Source organism: Myotis yumanensis, unplaced genomic scaffold (assembly GCF_028538775.1).
Source record: "Myotis yumanensis isolate MYYU_CA2020_CCGP unplaced genomic scaffold, mMyoYum1.0.hap1 SCAF_10, whole genome shotgun sequence".
Classification (NCBI taxonomy): Eukaryota; Metazoa; Chordata; class Mammalia; order Chiroptera; family Vespertilionidae; genus Myotis; species Myotis yumanensis.
The window spans coordinates 20,884,981-20,905,898 of NW_027223761.1; the positions used below are offsets into that span (position 1 = coordinate 20,884,981).

The window sequence follows — 20,918 nt, forward strand, 5'->3', positions numbered from 1 at the left end:
ATGGATGATTTAAAAAACTATTCTTTAGGAGATTACATTTTTGTTAAGGTTATGAGTTAGGTACTATGAAATGATTAAATGATGAAACAAGATAACACATAATTGACAAAATAAATGTATATAGTAAGTATTCTGAGTTCAAAGAATAAAATATTCTTAGTTTTAAAGTGATAACCCTGAAATTTTTAGGAAAGAGACATCTAGTATAAAAATTTTAGCAGGAGATCGCTATTGTTCAAGCTGTTCAATGTTTCTTGGGACTCCTTTTGTAGGAAAATTTTTAGCTGTGATCTTTTTGAGTGTTGCCTTCCCTTATTTCTTTTCTTCTATTACCTTGTTCTGGAACTCCCCTTAGGTAGCATATTGAATCATACCATTCTATCTTTTTTTAAAAAAATATAATTTATTGATTTTTTATAGAGAGGAAGAGAGAGAGAGAGTTAGAAACATCAATAAGAGAGAAACATCGATCAGCTGCCTCCTGCACACCTCCCACTGGGGATGTGCCTGCAACCAAGGTACATGCCCTTGACCAGAATTGAACCCGGGACCCTTCAGTCCGCAGGTTGACGCTCTATCCACTGAGCCAAACCGGTCATGGCCCATTCTATCTTTTATGACTCTTAACTCTTTTATAGTTTTTATATTTTTTCATTTATTGCATGTGTAATTCATTTTGTTGTTTCCTAATTGTCTTTTCAAATGTTTTTTTTCCTGCTATCTAACCTTGATGAGTTTTTATTTTCCAGGATTACATTTTTCATTTCTAGAGGTTTCTTCAAAGGATCTGCTATGGTCTGAATGTTTGTGTCCCCCCAATATACATTTGTTGAAACCTAATTTCCAGTATGATGGAATTAAGAGGTGGGGCTTTGGTAGGTAATTAGGTCATGAGGCCCAACAGAGCTCTAGCCCTTTTTGCTACGTGCAGTTATGAACAGGGAAGCTGTTCTCACCAGACACAGAACCTGACCATGTAGGCACCCTGATTTCATACTTCCAGTCTCCAGAACCATGAGAAATAAGTTTCTGTTGTTTGTAAGTCACCTAGTCTATGGCATTTTGTTGTAGCAGCCTGAACAGACCAAGATAGGACTCAAAAATTTAGTGCTATGCCAATAAAAAACCAGTGAGATGTTTTTTAGAATTTGGCAGAATGATTCTAAAGTTATATATATAAGAAAATATATTAATATATACACGTTATACACCTTAACTAATACAATGTTATATGTCACATGTCATTAGCTAGAAAAAAATGCATGAGTATAGATAGAAAATAAGAAAAGAATTGCTACTTGCTCTATCAGATATTAAAGGCTTCTCCAATCTATAATAATAAAAGCGTAATATGCAAATTGGCTAAATGGCCAAACAGCAAAATGACCTTCAAGACGACCACGCTATGACATGTACTGTCGCCAGGCCAGCTAAAGCGTGTGCGATGCGATTGGTCGGGGGACCCCACCATCACCCCATGATCATCCTGCAGAGGGAGGCCCAGGCCACTGGCCAGTGGGGCAGTCAATCGGGGGGCTCTGCAATCACCCAAAGAGGGGGGCCCAGGCTACCGGGCAGTGCTGCAGTGGGTGGGTGGGGCCTCCTGTGGGGCCTCCCTCAGCGGGGTGAATGATTGCAGGGTTCCTGGACTGGGAGAGGGCGCAGGCCAGGCTGAGGGACACCTCCCCTCCCACCCCCCAGTGCACAAATTTCGTGCACCGGGCCTCTAGTACTGTAATAATTAAAAATGTGACATTGTTGCAGGAACAAATAGATTAGTAAGAGAATAAATCCAGTGGGGAAAGGAAGGAAGTCAATACATGGCACTTGGACAATTCATACATACTTTATATCTACACTAATAAAAGAGAAACATCCACAAACCATGTCCACCAGCCAATCAGGAGCGAGTATGCAAATTAACCCAACCAAGATGGCGGTGGCCATGGAGCTGGAGCGAGCAGGAGGCTTGGGTTGCCCCCGGCGATGGAGGAAGCCAAGCTTCCTGCCCGCCCTGGCCTCTGCTCAAGGCTACAAAGTTTCAGTTTTAGAAGGTAAATAAATCCCAGATACCTGCTTCCCTCCGCTCAAGGAGGCGCTGAAAAAAAAAAGAAAAAAAGGAGGGGCTGGGAACTTAGGTCGCTGGGGGCCGTGGCCAGCCTGCAAACAGCCATTAGCCCCTCATCCAGGCTGGCCAGGCACCCCAGCGGGGACCCCTACCCTGAAGGGGGTGTGGCCAGCTTGAAAACAGCCCTCAGCCTGTCACCCAGGCTGGCCACACCCCACCAGTAGGGACCCTCACCCCATGGGGGCATGGCTAGCCTGCAAACCACCACAGGCCCCTCACCAACGCCACCCCACGCCCCAAGGGAACCCCCACCCTGCTCCAGGACACCCTTCAGGGCAAATCAGTCAGCCCCAACCCGTGTCCAGGCCTCTATACTAATAAAAAGGTAATATGAAAATTAGACTGGGATTACTTCCAGGAGACCTTCCGGACACATTCTTCTGGACAAAGCCACGGTGGCGGGGCCGAGGTGGAGGCAGTTAGAGGCCAAGAGGGGAGGGCAGTTGTGGGTGATCAGGCTGGTGGGGGGTGGGGCCGTTGGGGGTAAGCAGACCAGGGGGGGCCAGTTGGGGGCAAGCAGGCCACCAGTGGGGATCAGTTGGAGGTGATCAGGACAGCAGGGGGGGGAAGTTTGGAGTGAGCAGGTCAGCAGGGGGGCAGTTGGGGGCGAGCAGGCCAGCAGGGGGCAGTTGGGGGTGAGCAGGCTGGCAGGGGAGGCAGTTGGGGGCAATCACACTGGCACGGGGGGCAGTTGGGGGCAAGCAGGCCAGTAGGCAGAGTGGTTAGGGGCAGTCAGGCAGGCAGGCAGGCAGGTGAGCAGTTAGGAGCCAGCAGTCCCGGATTGCAAGAGGGATGTCCAACTGCTGGTGTAGGCCCGATCCCTATAAACTGGCAGTAGGACATCCTTCGAGGGGTCCCAGATTGGAGAGGGTGCAGGCCAGGCTAAGGAACACCCCCTCCCCCGTGCACAAATTCTGTGCACCAGGCCACTAGTACAAATATCAAATGTAAAGAAAAAATATACAAATACTAGAAAATATAAGAAATAATTTTATAGTCTTTGGAATAGAGATTATCCTTCCTTAATGAAAAGATGGTGGTCAGGTATGATGATATACAGAGATTTTATGAATGAGTAGGAATTTTAGATCATTCTCTCTAAGGGTTTACCAATTGTGTTAGTATTTTCAAGAAATTAAATTTGGTTTTTCTGATTCTATTGTGTATTTATTTTATTGATCTCTTTTAGCTTTATTCTTTATTTTACTTAATTTTTTGTTCTTTTTGTTTTGAAGTTTTAATGATGGATATTTAGTTAATTTTAACTTTGTTTTTTTAACAGAGGATTTAAAGCTGTAAACCTCTCTCAGCATGGTTTTAGCTGGTCACACAATTTTTACATATTTTATTTTCATTATCATTCAGTTCAAATTATTTTCTAATTTTCATTAGAATTTCTTTTTGAACCCATGAGTTATTTAGAAATGTATTACTGCTTTTACAAATATTTGAGAATGTTATTTTTGTTAACTTTAAAAAAATGATTTCTAGCATAATTCTACTGTATCAGATAATACGCTCTATATAATTTCAGTCACTTAGTATTTGTGGAGCTTTGCTTTCTAGTCAAGCATATGATCAATTTTGGTAAATATTCCAACATTGATGAACTTGAAAATAATGTGTGTTCTCTATTTCTTTGGTGTAAGTGTTCTATGAATATGAATTTGGCCAACTTTGTTAATCTTGTTCACATCTCCCATATCATTACTGATTTTTTGTCTATATTTTCCTTTTTCTGTTCATGTTTTAGTGTGGTTATTTTCTTCTGTCCTTTTAGTTCGCTAATATTCTCTTCCACTTATTTAATCGGGTGACATACTCAAGCTATTGAGCTCTTAATTTTATTTCTTGTATTTTTCATTTCTAAATTTTGTTTGGTTCTTTTGTAATTTTCAATTCTCTGCTGAATTTCATTTTATTATATATTTTTGAGCATGTTATTTTATATATCTTAACGTCTATGGCTATAAACTCTGATATCTGGACTTGTAGATCCATTTCTACTATCTGTTTTTTCTCTCACGATTTTTTGTTATTTGATCTTATTTTCTGAAATGTAGAGTGAATTTTGATTAAATGACTTTGTGTATGAAAAATTGCTAAGAAAATTGGAGGCTTTACATGCTATCTTCCTCTAGAGAGGTTTACTTTGCTTCTGGAAGTAAGGATGGGCAGATCATCTTACCTATCAGAGATTGAGGTCACTGGAGGCTCAGTTACCATTTTTGTAAGGGTTAGTTTATTTCCACCCTCTAAGAGTGTAGCTCTTTGGACTTCCAACTAAAATCCTGGGATATTTTCCAAAATCCCTCGTCTTTATGGGGTCCTGAACACTAAGTCAATCCTCAGAAAACTGCTGGTAGAACTGCCTCACTTTCTTAGCCCCGAGTGAATGGGTGAATGGCAATTGTCAGAATCATCTCTTTTTGCTTTCATTTTCTGTATGATCTTAGAGATGTATTCTAAATAATCAGTCTTTTTGCAGGATCATGAAATTTTAGAGGTGGAAGTGGCCTGAGATAGCGTCTAGTCCAGTGATGGCGAACCTATGACATGCGTGTCAGAGGTGACACGTAAACTCATTTTTTTGGTTGATTTTTCTTTGTTAAATGGCATTTAAGTATATAAAATAAATATCAAAAATATAAATCTTTGTTTTATTATGGTTGCAAATATCAAAAAATTTCTATGTGACACGGCACCAGAGTTAAGTTAGGGTTTTTCAAAATGCTGGCACGCCGAGCTCAAAAGGTTCACCATCACTGTTAGTCCAACCTAAAATCCAGAGAATTTTAAGAGACTGATATTCTGATCTCTTTGCTCCTTGTCTAATGTTCTTCCATTAATATATATTTAATAAGTTAACTAGAATGAATAATGCAGTCAACATAAACTTGGTCAATATAGTAGAGGGTTAGATTGTAAAGTTTCTTCAAAAAAGTGAACACAATAGGTAATAAAGTCAAAGAAAGAGATTTATTACTCAATTGAACTACATTTTACTACTTACCTATGCTGGAATTAGCAAAAGAGAAAGGGGACTTTACTCATTTTTTCCATTATGGATCTAATTTGGCAATTATAATATTGTATTGGGGGAAAAGAATTTTAAATTATAATTACCTACAGATAAACAATCTGAATCAACAAAAAAAGTTTATGTTGAATTCATAATGTGTGCTTTTTAGAAGTTAGACACTATTTCTGGTAAATTCCTTTATCTGATAGACAGAATAACTGATGAGTAGGGATGAACAATAGCAGAAGGGTCACAAATTCAACTTCCTTTGGATTCAGGTAGTGGCAAATGATAGGAATAGGGTAGGGATTGTATTGAACTGGAGAACCTATGTCTTCAGTTCAACCTATATCTGATTCAGTTTCAGAAAATTGTTGCCATTATAGAAAACAATGGGCCCTGTACTGTTAGCTCTTCCAATTGTTGAAGACTTTAATGTAGCCCCGCTGGCGTGGCTCAGTTGGTTGATCATCGACCTATGAACCAGGAGGTCATTGTTTGATTCCCAGTCAGGGCACATGCCCAGGTTGCAGGTTCAATCCCCAGGGTGGAGAGTGCAAGAGGCAGCCAATTAATGATTCTCATCATTGATGTTTCTTTCTCTCTCTCTCTCTCTCTCTCTCTCTCTCTCTCTTCCTCTCTGAAATCAATAAAAATATATTTTTTTTAAAAAGAGTTTAATGTAAAATCTATTAGATCCTAAATATTGGTAGTGGATTGAAAGTTTATAAACCAGATTTTTAAGTATTTTTAAGCTAGATTATCTATACAATGGGAATGAAAGACTTCTATCACAGAACTTTCAAACTTTAAAATATGCATTTATTTGATAACCTTTGAAAAAACTACTCAGTCTTGCTCTAAAAGAGTTTAAATTTTAATAGTCAAAACATACCATACAAATCAATCACTATACTCTCACATAGTGTGTATTATGGATTATGAAGAAACCATTGTGGGAGTTCAGAGAAAGGACACTTTAAATTTATTAAATATCTAAACAGAAGTAAATCTTGGAATTTTACATTAGCAATAAATAAAAGCCAATGGAAATTTGGGTATCTAGAATAGCAATGATTTGCTAAGGAAATCGTGAAAGAAAACTGGGCAATTAATGGTACAATATGTGGTAAAGCAGCACTTCAGTGTCCCTTAAAATTAGTTATGCTATGAGTGGAATCATACAGCTCTGTGATTATAATGATTTGTAGAATGTATGTGTTTATACTACATGGAAAGCTGATACAATGGGTGTTATTCACATTGCTGAAAGTAACATTATAATATTCTTCTATATTAGGAATTTAAATTTACTTCATGCTTTCTATTAAAAATTTACTTTTTTGGAACTTTTTATTTTCCATGCATTCTTTAAGCAGCTTTCAAAAGTTATTAATAAAAGTTCTTATTAAATTGTTAATGAATAAAAAAATATTAAATTTGGTGAGAAAATCCCATCTGTAACTTCAATAAAGTACCCAAGAATATCGAACCTTAAAAGTGTTTATTTTTTATTAGCTGCCTTAGGACTACAAGGATTTAAGTGTTTTATAAAAACAATAAAAGAGGAGTAATTTGATGGTTTATTTACTCTTTATAACCTTTAGAAAGTGTCATGCTTTTTAAAAAGTGCTTGCTTCAGGCTGTAGTTTTACAAGATGGGCTGTGTATTGGTCAGACCTCTTCAATTCTTGACCCTGAACAGATTTAGGGACATAGTATGTACAGCAGGCACATGTCCAAGCAGCCAAAACTGTAACGGGTACTTTATTTTCTTTTTCAAACTCATAATCCACCTCCTACGAAATTGCCCAATTCAGTTTCTCATGTTGTCTAATAAAATACTAATCACTCTTTCAGATAGTTTCTTGGTTTGATTAGCTACAAAGTATTCTAGATTAAAAAATATGATATATAGGGGAGAACCTAAAAGTTCATATTTTTAAAAACCTCTTTCCTAAGTAGTATTTAAACTACTGTTTTCATATTAGCCAACTTAATCTATTACAGTGATTTCTAAAATAGAAAAATATTAATATTAAAACATATACAGCAATTCTTAAAATTCTATTTTTCATTCAACAAATATTTCTAGTTTTTTTGACATGTTCTAACAAACAATCAGAATATATTTACATGTTTAAAATAGTTAATATTATTTAGGGTGGTTTTCTAACTTTTGTGGAATATGAAGATTAAATTCTGAAGTTTTTGAAGGAAATATATGTGATACATATATCATAATCCATATTGTTCTACAGAACCCACGGTCTTTTAAAGGTAATATAATGCGTGTTAAGGAGACTCTGGAGATAGATCATCTAGGTTTACCTAGTATGTGACTTTAGGCAAGTTACTTATCCTCTTGCTAACCCAGTTTCTTCATCTATAAAATGGTGATGATAAGAATACTCACCTCATAAAATTAAACCTAAGATTAAATTAATCAAAAAGTGCTGACCAGTGATTCTCATCATTGATGTCGCTATCCCTCTCTCCCTCTCCTTTCCTTTCTCTGAAATTAATAAAAATAATTTAAAAAACATTCTACTTGATCATGGTGTATAATTTTTTAGACATTGTTGGATTTCATTTGCTAATATGGTATTGAGAATTTCTTTTTGTCAAAACTTCTCAGAGATACTGGTTTTAGTTTAATTTTTTTGTATTATCTATGTTTGGTTTTGGTGTCACAGTAAACAGGTCTTATAAAATGAGTTGCAGTGTGTTCCTGTTGTATTTTTCTGGAAGAGTCTGTGTGAACGTAGTGTTAATTTATCTATAATAATAAAAGTATAATACGCTAATTAGACCAGATGAGCTTCCGGGCAACCTTTTAGATGAAGCTGGGGCTGTGAGGGAAGCCCAGTTCCAGGTGCCAGAGGGAAGCCTGTGCCGGAAGCCAGGGGAAGAAAGGCCCACTCTTGTACGAATTTCGTGCATCGTGCCTCTAGTCTTGAAATATTTGGTAGAGTTCTTCACTGAAACTATCTGGCCTGGAAACTTCTTTATTTAGGAGCTATTAACTTAATGGTTGTAGAGCTATTTAGATTGTCTATATCACCTTGGTTGAGGTTTGGTAGTTTTATGGTTTTTGAAGAATTGGTGTATTTCTGTAACTTGTCAAATTTAAGAGCATGACCTTGTTCATAGCATTTCTTATGAACTTTTTAATGGCTGCAGTATCTTTGTTTGTGGTTTCTTTTAGCTCTTGAGCATAGTTAAAATTGTTCATTTAAAGTCTTTGTCTAGTAAGTTCATCATCTGTAATTGCTCAAGGACAGTTCCTCTTCATTTCTTTCCTGTGTATGGATCACACTTTCCTGTTGTTTTTTTTCCATGCCTTGTAATATTTTGTTTAAAACTAGACATGACCCTTTTGAATACGTGGCAACCCTAGAAATCAGTTTTCTCTTTCTCACCAAGATTGCTGCTTGTCATTATTTGTTTTTGACATTTCTGAAATAATTTTGTTAAGGCTGCAGTTTTTGTAATATATGGCTATTGAAGTCATCATTGTGCTTTTTTAGCTTATCAGCTTTGCTTGACAGAGATTTCCCTAAATACATGGGGCCAAAGGGAAAAAGCACACACCTCCCAGTCTTTGCAGAAGGACTCCCTGCATGTGTGTGTGGCACACCTTCAGTACTCAACCAGGCAGTTTTCAAGTCTGCCTGTTGAAGTTTTCAACAGAAGCTTTAGATTTCTCCAGTGATACCTTGTGTTATGGTGTGGACTAATTCTGGAATATTACGTTATTTCAAACAGAATCAAACGGGTTTCTACATAACTGCTTCCTGTCTGGCTTTGGGCCTTTTCCTTTCCTTTGTGCTGCTTCCCAGAGAGTCTGTCTTCTTTGCAGCTCCTCTTCTTGTTAGTGGGGGTGGTTATAGTAGGTGGGAGAACAAGGCCTTCTCTGATGTTCTTATTAAGGCTGATTATCAGGGTGGGGTCTTCACAAGAGTTTTGATCCCTCCCTCATATTTAATGCTGAATGTAGCCTGTATTCCTGCTCCTCCTAGAGCTGTTTTATTTTCCTAGCCTTCTTCTCTCCTACCTGCAGTGGGTTTCCCCGGGTGCTCTCGTGCTGCAGTTTTTATTGCCCTTCCCTCTGTAGATTAGACTTTTGTTCCTTGGGGGAGATAAGGAAGGTAGAGTTTCCAGTTGTGGCTGTTAGTTCCCTTCCCCTGGGTCAGTTCCACTAGTGTCCTTAGCTTTAGTGCTGTTGTTGTTTTGTGGGTTTGTTTTGTTTTGTTTTTTGTTCTTTCCCCAACAGATTAAGGTTTTTGGTCTGGAGGGGAAATAGAGAAGGTGACTTATAATTGCTCTTTTTCCCAGCCAGTACCACCAGAGAAAGCGTTCTCAGGATTTTCCCCATCCTTCCCTGTAAGTATCTAGTGGGCTTCCTAGAAAAAAATAAAAATAAAAAAAGCCTGGTAGAAGGTATAAACTTCCTTACTTTGGGGCCCCTCAGGGGATTCACAATCTTACACTAGCCCACATTCTGTCTTTAGCAATTTATTAAGATCTTTTAGCTGAGGTTTCTTATCAGTACTCAGTAGTTTATGTCTCAGGTAAGCAAATTTGCAATTTGTTCAGATTTTTTCTTGTTGTAAGGGTTAGAACATGCTCTTTTTATCTCTATAGAAAGAGCTAAAACTGGAAGATTTAAGGTCTTGATTTCCCTAACATCTTTCTTCTTCTTTTTGATGTAGGAAGCAGAAATTCAATATGAAGAGCAGATTGGTAAAATTATTGTGGAGACACAAGAACTTAAATGGCAAAATGTGAGTATATTTTTTTCTCAGATTAGCATTCTTAGCAATTGTTTTTAAATGTATTCTAATCTTTGATTGCAAAGTTAATTTTTAAATTTTCTAAACATATTCAGCATATTAAAGTTCCCACTAAAACTGTTAAGATTTGGGCTTCCAAAAAATTGAGAATAATTTTTATTCAGGCTTTCTGATAAAATAACTAAGAATAATAGTGAGTATAATGCTGAAAACTGAACTATTTCACATCTGAGAAATATATTGTATGTTTTAGAGGAGTCAAAATATTTTTTTAAGAAGTGAAACCTCAGAACTGTACATGTGTTCCTAGGTTGTTGTTATATACTGTAACCACATTATTTTTTATAAAAAGAATATTAGATCTGATTTTCTCTCTAGCCTTATCTATATTAAAAGCATTTTTATAATGCTTCTTGTGCCTTTCCACCAACATAATCTTAACCATTAAATAATGAAAGATTAATTATGATGGCCCTTCTCACTATTTGGCAATATTGAAATAGGAACAGGAGGTAACATAAAAGAATCAGAATTCAAGCAGCAAAGGATAATTATTAAAAATTAGCTATGAGAATTAAAATATTTTAAAGTAATTGCTAACTTCTGGAGACATAAAAGTTGTGTGAGAGTAGAAATGTAATTGTGATATGCTTATATGACTCTGCATTGAATAAAAATTACATAGAGTGTAAAAATACTATTAACTTAAGCCACAATTTTTATATAACTGTTGGAAGAATAGAGGGAGGAGATGTAGGTTCATGACTGTACAAGAAAGCTAAACTATCATAATAGGAGATCAATAGATAAACTTTTACATTGTTTAATCAACATATATTAAGAGACATGGAGTCAAATAACAGAAATATTTGAAAGTGGTTGCTACTTTTAGGCCTAATAGTTTTAAATTAAGAGGATTATTTGATAAAAATAGAAGAAAAAATATAATGTTATCTTGAATCTGAAGGACAGAACATAGAACTTCTACCAAAAAGGGTGGAGAGGGAAGGGAAAAAAGAAATGGAATCATGTATGTGGATTTTTTTCAAAAATGCCCTGTGGTAGAGTAAAATCTCTGATATTTCTCTTAGCAATATTTTTTCTGCTATATCTCCTTGGGTAAGGGAAACAAAAGAAAAAATAAACAAATGGGACTGCATCAGACTAAAAGTTTTTGCATAGCAAAGGAAACCATCAACAATGAAAAGACAACCTACTGAATGGGAGAAGATATTTGCCATAGTACAGTAGATGAGGGGTTAATATCCAAAATATATAAAGAACTTATACAACTTGACACCATAAAAACAAACAATCCATTTAAAAAATGGGTAAAGGACCCAAATGGACACTTCTCCAAAGTGGGCAAACAGTTGGCCAAGATACATATGAAAAGATGCTCAATGTTACTAATCATCAGAAAAATGCAAACTAAAACCACAATGAGGTATCACCTCACACCTGTCAGAATGGCTATCCTCAGTAAATCAACAAACAAGTGTTGGTGAGGATGTGGAGAAAAGGGAACCCTCATGCACTGTTGTTGGGAATGCAGGTTGGTGCAGCCACTGTGGTAAGCAGTATGGAGGCTCCTCAAAACATTAAATGTGGAATTGTCTTATGATCCAGTGGTTTCACTCCTGAGTATGTATCCAAAGAAACCAAAAACACTAAGTTGAAAGAATACATGCACCCTTATGTTCATTGCAGCATTATTTATAATTGCCAGATTGTGGAAGCAGCCTGTGTCCATCAATAGACGAGTGGATAAAAAAGTGGTGGTACATATATACAATGGAATGTTATTTAGGCATAAAAAGGATAAAATCTTAATATTTGTGACAGCATGGATGGATCTAGAGAGTATTATGCTAAGTGAAATAAGCCAATCAGAGAAAGACAAATACAGTATGATTTTACTTAGTGGAATCTAAAGGACAGAATAAACAAACAAAATTGAAACAGACTCATAGATACAGAGAACAAACTAATGGTAGCCAGAGGGGAGGGGAGTTGGGGGGCTGGGAGAAAAAGGCAAAAGGGTTAAAAAATACAAAATGGTAGTTACAAAATAGTCAGAGATGTAAAGTACAACATAAGGAATATTGTTAATAATATTGTAATAACTATGTACAGTGTCAAATGGGTACTGGAAATAGCAGGGGAAACACTTTGTAAAATATATGATTGTCTAACCACTAAACTGTACAGCTGAAAGTAACACAAAATAGTATTGAATGTAAACTAACTGAAAAATAAAATAAAAAATTTTAAATGCCCTGTGATAGCTATGGTTTTGTAAAAACTTAGTAGTATTTCATTGTATTTAAAGAATCATATGTTGCTATATGAACATTTGTGCCTAGATCATAAAATTGGTTTATTTGGAAATTCTAAGACTACAGTCTGCTTGTGTACAAGGAATGTTAATAACTTTTGATGAAAGATATTTTCTTGAAGAAAGCTTTGCAGCAAGCTATGTTTAGAGTTTAAATTTTAATAAAGCAATGTATCTATCTACATTAATAAAAGGGAAACATGCAAATTGGCATCACTCTGCTACGCCTGCCAGCTAATCAGGATGAGTATGCAAATTAACCCAACAAAGATGGCGGTTAATTTTCATATGTAGGCGTGGAGCGAAGACTGAAGGCTCCGGCCCGAATGAAGACTGAAGACTGAAGACGACTAAAGACTGAAGAGGTTTGGCTTCTCCGCTGCAGCCGGAGCGAAGACCTGGGTCCCAGGTGCTGGAGGAAAACCGGTGCTGGCAGCCAGGGGAAGGAAGGCCTATTGCATGAATCTCTTTGTGCAACAGGCCTCTAGTAGATATATAAAAGCCTAATGACCCTTGTGACCAGTTGCTATGACACACACTGATCACCAGGGGGCAGATGCTCAATGCAGGAGCTGCCCACTGGTGGTTAGTGCGCTCCCACAGCCAACCTCCCATGGCCAGCCAGCCCTGATTGGCCCCGATCACTGGCCAGGCCTTGGGACTTCACTCGTGCACGAATTCATGCACTGGGTCTCTAGTTTTATCATAAAGAAGCAGCTGGAAGCAAAATAATTGTTTGATGATTCCACAACAGTAAAAAAATCATAAAATTGGTTTAAAATTGCATTTCAAGAGCATGTAATTATATATGCAACAAATATACTTAACTTTTATTTACATAGTGAAGCCAATTAAAGTTTAAACTGAAAGAGTTGCTAGAATTTATGTCTTAACTTTTTATCATTTTTTAAAATAGGAAACTCTTCAGAATCAAAAGGAAACATTAACAAAGCAACACAAAGAAGCAATGGCAGTTTTTAAAAAGCAGGTAATTTCATATGGATAGACTAACACTATAGTATTAAATATAACATCTCCTCTTTATGAATATTATAAGCTGCTCTCCATACACACTGAAGACACACACAAAAACATATTATTGGAAGCAGGAAATGAATAAGGTTATTTTGAATCATAACATAATAAAGAGTATAATGTGGTAGAATGAGTTATGGAGAGAAATTGGGAAAACTGTTTTCTTGTAGATGTGTTTTCATCTGTTCTGAATAAATCAGGGTAATGATGTGGGTGTTCTTTTTCTCTCCCTTTTCCCCTTCCTCTGTTTAATTAGAGTATTCTAGGATCTTAACCCTTTCAACATTACTTCTTTACCCAAGCTAGAATTGTATCACTGATGAAAGCAGAGCTGCAAGTAGGGAGATGTAAAAGATGAGGGGATGTGATTATCATGCACTGAAGCCTCCATAAATATTAACCATCAGCAACTAAGTAAGACTAGTAGAAAAATAGAAAAAAAGGAAAAGAAAAATATTTTTAAAGAACTGAATAGCAACTCCTTTGTTATTTTGAATCTATAGCTCTTTTTTACAACCTCAAATTTCTCTTTTCAGTCCCTAGTTAGAAAATATAAGTGTAAGAAATATGTTCCTGAAAAATATCCTCTGGAAGTGTTTTTTCTTATAGCCTTTCCAACATGACATTTTAAAAAATTCATTCCCCCCCGTTTTTGTCTTCATCTCCATATAGGAGTGTTTAGAAAAACAAATGTATAAAAAGAAATAAACCTATACACTGTAAATCACTAGTGGGTTAAAGTCATTGGTAACTTATACTTTAGCATAGATTTATTTAGGCAAATGATAAACTTTTTTTTACTCTGAGATTGGCCTCATCAAAATTATGGGAGTTTTAATTGAAGGGTAAGGAAGCAGAAGCCAAATGTATATAGCACAATCTTCTTTAGGAGAGAGGGCAAGTGTTTGTCTCCGATATTACAAGGGACTTTGAGCTAGATAAGGATATCCAGGTATCTCAAGAATAGAGGAGAGAGTGCTCTGGGATTCTTTTTATTTATTTATTTATTTATTTTTAAGGATTCTAGAATGTAACGAGACATATAGAAAATTAGATAGAGAAATTCCAGAGAAAAATTTCATTTCTTTTTTTTAAATTCTTTACTGTTTAAAGGATTACATATAGTATTACATATGTCTCCTTTTTCCCCCATTGACCTCTCCCCAGCCACCACCCCCCCCCCCCCCCCCCGCCCCAGCACATTCTCTCACTTCCCTACTGTCTGTGTCCATTGGTTGTGCTTATATGCATGCATACAAGTCCTTTGGTTGATCTCTTACCCCTCCACACATACCCTCCCCTGCCTTCCCTCTGAAGTTTGACATCTGTTTGATGCTTCTCTGTCTCTATTTTTGTTCATCAGTTTATGTTGTTCATTATATTCCACAAATGAGTGAGATCATGTGATATTTATCTTTCTCTAACTGACTTATTTCACTTAGCATAATGCTCTCCATGTCCATCTATGCTGTTGCAAATGATAAGAGTTCTTTTATGCAGCAGTGTAATATTCCATTGTGTAGATGTACCACTGTTTTTTAATCCACTCATCTGCTGATGGGCAATTAGGCTGTTTCCAAATTTTAGCTATTGTAAATTGTGCTGCTATGAACATAGGGATGTATATGTCCTTTCTGACTGGTGTTCCTAGTTTCTTGGAATATATTCCTAGAAGTAGGATTACTGGGTCAAACTGGAGTTTCATTTTGAATTTTTTGAGGAAACTTCATACTGTTTTCCACACTGGCTGCACCAGTCTGCATTCCCACCAGCAGTGCACGAGGGTTCCTTTTTCTCCGCATCCTCTCCATCACTTGTCATTTGTTGATTTGTTGATGATAGCCATTCTGACAGATGTGAGATGGTATCTCATTGTCGTTTTGATTTGCATCTTTCAGATGATTAGTGACTTTCAGCGTGTTTTCATATGTCTCTTGGCCTTTTGTTGTCTACTTTCAAAGAGTGTCTAAGTCCTTTGCCCATATTTTGATTGGATTGTTTATCTTCTTTTTGTTAAGATGTATGAGTTCCCTATACATTTTGGAGGTTAGGCCCTTATTAGATACTAGAGGCCCAGTGCACAAAAATTTGTGCACTCGGGGGGGTCCCTCAACCCTCTTGCAGTCTGGGACCCCTCGGAGGATGTCCACCTGCTAGCTTAGGCCCGCTCCCTGGGGGATTGGGTCCAAGCTGGCAGTCAGACATCCCTCTGGCAGCCCGGCAGCCCTTGGGGGATGTCCACTTACCAGCAGGGAGCAGGCCTAAGGTGCAGTCAGACATCCTTAGTGCTGCTGAGGAGGCGGGAGAGGCTCCCGCCGCCACTGCTGTGCTGGCAGTCATCCGCCTGGCTTGTGGCTGAGCAGAGCTCCCCTTGTGGGAGCACAATGACCACCAGGGGGCAGCTCCTGCATTGAGTGTCTGCCCCCTGGTGGTCAGTGTGTGTCATAGTGACCAGTCATTCCCAGTCATTCTGCTGTTAGGGTCAATTTGCATAATACCCTTTTATTATATAGGATAGAGGCCTAGTGCTTGGGTGGGGGCCGGCTGGTTTGCCCTGAAGGGTGTCCAGGATCAGGGTAGGGGTTCTGTTGGGGTGCCTGGCCAGCCTGGGTGAGGGGCTGATTGATGGCTGTTTGTAGCTGGTCACACCCACTTTAGGGTAAGGGGTCCCCACTGGGGTGCCTGGCCAGTCTGGGTGAGGGGCTGAGGGCAGTTTTCAGGCTGGCCAAGCTCCCCGGTGACGGAAGCTCTCAGCCTCTCCTTTTTTTATTTATTTTTTTATTCTGGGATTTATCTTCTATAATTGAAACTTTGTTGCCTTGAGTGGAGCTCAGAGCCAGCCTCAGCTGGCGGGAAGCTTGGCTTCCTCCATCACTGGGGCAACCCAAGCCTCCTGCTCGCTCCAGCTCCATGGCTGCTGGCCGCCATCTTGGTTGGGTTAATTTGCATATAGTCACTCTGATTGGCTGGTGGGCGTGGCTTAAGTTATAGCGAAGGTACAGTCAATTTGCATGTTTGTCTTTTATTATTGTAGATAACATTGGCAAATATGTTCTCCCATGCAGTGGGCTTTCTTGTTTTGTTGGTGGTTTCTTCAACTGCGCAGAAGCTTTTTATTTTGATATAGTCCCATTTATTTATTTTCTCCTTAGTTTCCTTTGCCATAGGAGCTGTATCAGTGGAGATGTTGCTCAGACACAACTTTGCCTAATATCCTTGCAGTGCTTAGAATATTTAACTAGTTTTTTTTGGCAAGTTTACTTTAGTTTCCATTGTTTATTATACTATTACATGCATTTTTTAAATTTTCAGGATATATTGTCAATACAAATACAAATGGTATTTATTTCATAACAGTGTGCCCTTAGAAAATGTTATGTTATTATTTATGAGTAGATAGCAAATTACTGAAGTATTTAAGAAAAAACTTCTGGAGGGCAAAACTAAACTTTCAAGAATGATTGTTGTCTCTAAATCATTTCCTTTGTTGACTGGCTTTTTCCTTCCATTCATGTTTTATTATTTATTTTCTCATTCATTGTAAAAGCATATTCACATTTTATCAAGTTCAAACAATAATCATGTAAAATATATCTATAATCTCACTGTGTAAATCACTGTTATCAGTTTACTTACCTGTGTTTTAATCTTTATAATTGTTTATAGTTGCAAATGAAGATGTGTGCCTTGGAAGAAGAAAAGGTATTAATTAATTTTTTAACAATTTAAAGCATGGTTAAATGTATTTAAGTATTAATTGTTGCCATAATGGAAAGGAGCATTAGTAATACACTAATGGAAACTGTTAATTGCTGAAAATCTTAGACACAGAAAGGACCCAAGGGAATCATGTTACTTGACCACTGTTATTTTGCAGTTGAGAACATTGAGACCTATCAAGACTTGCTGAAGTTCAGTATCCCATTTTGAAGTGGTAAAGTTGGGACTAGAACCCAGATCTCTTCAGCCCCCAAATTAATGCTATTTCCACTCTACTGCAATTAAGTGTAATATTTTTTAGTGCTTTTTAATGCAATTACCTTCTTTAAAAAACATTAAAATGATTGTTATCCGGGTGCCAACCAACTGGAAAAGAGGACACAACTCCAAACAGTCCTAGAAATTCATCTGGCATTAAACATTTTTCCTAGCTATCTAATAGTTAATACATGTTTTGAGTATGTCAATGAACATATCACTTATAATATTAATAATTTATGGTTTGTTATTTTTAGCTAAAGACCTTCTTTTAAAAATTCTCCCATATCCTTAAATTTATAAGACAATGTACCTGTATTTTGTTAATTAGAATATATTTATTCTAGCTATATGAATTAAATACTTAATTATACAGTATTCATAAGTTCTCAAGAATGGTGTATTGATAAAATTTGTTGTTATAAGATTTTTCATTTCATGATATTTATAATCTCATAAACGACTTACTGTAATTTTACAATGTTTTGAAGTCTTTAGAAGTTTAAGTTGTAGTGTGGATACAAGTGTAAAGCCTGTGAAGTATTACGTTTACAGTGGAGAGTTTGGTTCTTAAGCTCTTATATTTCCACATTAATAGTATTATTTACATAGGAAAATACTGAAATATAGTTTTTTACTTAAAGGGAAAATATCAACTTGCTACAGAAATAAAAGAGAAAGAAATAGAAGGATTGAAAGAAACATTAAAAGCATTACAGGTAAAGTAATAAGTATTGCTTAAAAAGTAATTTGGCATTTTAGCATTGTATCAGTAAAATATCCTTAAACATGTAAGCTAGCAATGTAAAGCTAATAAAAAAAATCACCTATGATATATAATATATAATTTAGTACTTTTTATCTTAGAATCTTGAATTTTAAATTAGAAAGATTTTTGCTTCATTTTTTATTTTAAAAAGAAATATTAAAATAACTTTCATTATTTTTCATAGTAATATAATTAGATATATATTGTTTTTAATACTTTACAGATTAAAGTATTAAAGGAAAATAAGTCAGGCGTGTATACTATGACAGATTCACCCATGGTTCCTAAAATTTTAAATAACATTGAGTCATTATTACTTGCTAAATAATGTGGTTATTTTCTGTAAATACAAAGATGAACAAAGCATCACATTTGCCTTTAAGTTGTTCACAGTCTCAGAGAATACAGAGGTGTACAACTAATGATGATTTTTTATATATATATATAGTCTATGTACCGAGCACTTTTCTAAGCACTGGGGATACAGCAGTGATTAAAAAGGACAAAATCTCTGCCCTGGTGCACTTACATTTTGATAGGGAATACAAACATTAAAATTAGATTAAAAAGTAAATTAAAGATTATTGGAGGGAAGATATTCACATGATTTCAAAATATCATCCTATAGATAACATTAACTACAGAGAGCAAAATACATTTTTACAGTGGAAGGATCTTGGTAGTCACTACCTTAATCAGGTAATTCACACCATAGTGTGGACTTGTTTAAGTAGATGACAAACTTTCTTCCTTAGTCTGATTAAGGTAGTACAAGGGTTCCGTTTTTCTCCACATCCTCATTAACTTCATCTTTTTTTATCACAGCCATTGTAATAAGAGTTAGGTGATACCTCATTGTGGGTTTGATTTACATTCCCCTGATGATGAGTGATGTCGAGCACATTTGCATATACTGTTTGGCCATGTATGTGTCTTCTTTTTTAAAAAAATTATTTTATTGATTTTTTTACATGGAGGAAGGGAAAGGAATAGAGAGTTAGAAACATCTATGCAAGAGAAACATAGATCAGTTGCCTCCTGCACACCCTCTACTGGGGATGTGCCCGCAATCAAGGTACATGTCCTTGACTGGAATTGAACCTGGGACCTTTAGTCCGCAGGCTGACGCTCTGTCCACTGAGCCAAACTGGTCAGGGCAATGTGTCTTCTTTTGAGACATGTCTATTCAGGTCCTCAGTCCATTTTTGAATTAGATTATTTGTGTTTTGTTTTGCTAGTGAGTATATGAATTCCTGACATATTTTGGATATATTTGCAGATGTTTCTCTCATTCTATAGGTTGTGTTTTCACTCTGTTGATTATTTCCTTTGCTGTGCAGAAGCTTTTTAGTTTTATACAATTCCACTTGCCTGTTTGTTTTTGCCTTTGTTGGCCTAGACCAGCGGTTCTCAACCTGTGGGTCGCGACTCCTTTGGCAGTCGAACGACCCCTTTCACAGGAGTCGCCTAAGACCATCCTGCATATCAGATATTTACATTACGATTTATAACAGTAGCAACATTACAGTTATGAAGTAGCAATGAAAATAATTTTATGATTGGGTCACAACATGAGGAACTGTATTTAAAGGGCCAGAGGGTTGAGAACCACTAGACTAATGTCAAGAAGCTCTTTTCCCATTTTTTTTTTTCTTCTAGTAGTTTTACTGTTTGAGATCCTATGTTTAAGCCTTTAATACATTTTTAGTTGATTTTTGTAATAATGCAAGATTTTGTGTATGGTGTGAGATAATGGTCCAATTTCAGTCTTCTGAATGTAACTATCCAACACCGTTTTTTGAAGACTGCCCTTTCCTCACTATGTATCTTGGCGATCTTGTTGAAGATTAGTTGGAATAGATGCATGGATTTATTTCTGAAATCTCTATTCTGTTCCATTGGTCAAGATGTCTGTTTTTATGCCATTATCATACTGTCTTGATAACCACAATTTTGAAATATATTTTGAAGTCAGTTTATTCATCTTGCTCAAAGTTGCTTTAGCCGTTCAGGGTGTTTAGTGGTGCAATATGAATCTTAGGATTGTTTTCTTCTATTTCTGTAGAGATTGACATTGAATCTGTAGATCACTTTGGGTAATAGGGACATTTTAACAATATATATATTTTTAATCCTCACTAGAGGATATTTTTTCCATTGGTGTTTAGAGAGAGTGGAAGGGAAGGAGGAAGTGAGGAAGAGAGAGAAACATCGATGTGAAAGACACATTGATTGGTTGCCTGCAGCCAACCAGGGATGGGAATAAACAGAACAGGGGTACATGTTCTTGACTGGGAATCAAACCTGAGACCCTTTTTGGTCTGTGGGCTGATGTTCTAACCACTGAGAAACCATCCAGGACTATTTTCACAATATTAATTCTTGCATCCATGAACACAGGATGTCTTTCCATCTGTCTGTATCTTAAAATTTTCTTCATCTGTGTTTCATAATACTCAGTGATCAGTCTTTTACCACTTTGGTTAAATTTATTCCTAAGTATGTTATTTTTTTATTGCTATTGTGAATTCAGTTTTTAAAATTTTATTTCCTTTACGGTTACTTTGTGTGTTTTTTGTAGATAGAAAAAATGTGGCAGATTTTTGTATGTTGATGTTGTGACCTGCAGTTTTAATGAATTCATTTATTAGTTTTAACAGCGTATTTTTTGTTGTCTTTAGAGTTTTCTACATATATGAACATGTTATCTTTAAATAGAGTATTACTTTTTCCTTCCAATTTCGATGTTTTTTTTTCCTTGCCTAATTGCTCTGCCAAGGACTTCTAGTACTGTGCTGAATAGAAGTGATGAGAATGGGTACCCTTGACTTATACTGAATTGATTATGATTT

The 20,918-nt window shown here is 36.5% G+C and overlaps 1 protein-coding gene across 1 annotated transcript in view; it reads left to right on the forward strand.

The window, feature by feature from the left end:
- CCDC73 (coiled-coil domain containing 73) overlaps positions 1–20,918 on the forward strand; it is a 74,218-nt gene that overhangs the window by 19,922 nt on the left and 33,378 nt on the right. The window contains exons 3-6 of the mRNA XM_070428099.1: positions 9,866–9,937; positions 13,201–13,272; positions 16,986–17,021; positions 17,942–18,016. Coding sequence (XP_070284200.1) covers positions 9,866–9,937; positions 13,201–13,272; positions 16,986–17,021; positions 17,942–18,016 — 255 coding nt within the window. The remainder of the gene's footprint in view (positions 1–9,865; positions 9,938–13,200; positions 13,273–16,985; positions 17,022–17,941; positions 18,017–20,918) is intronic.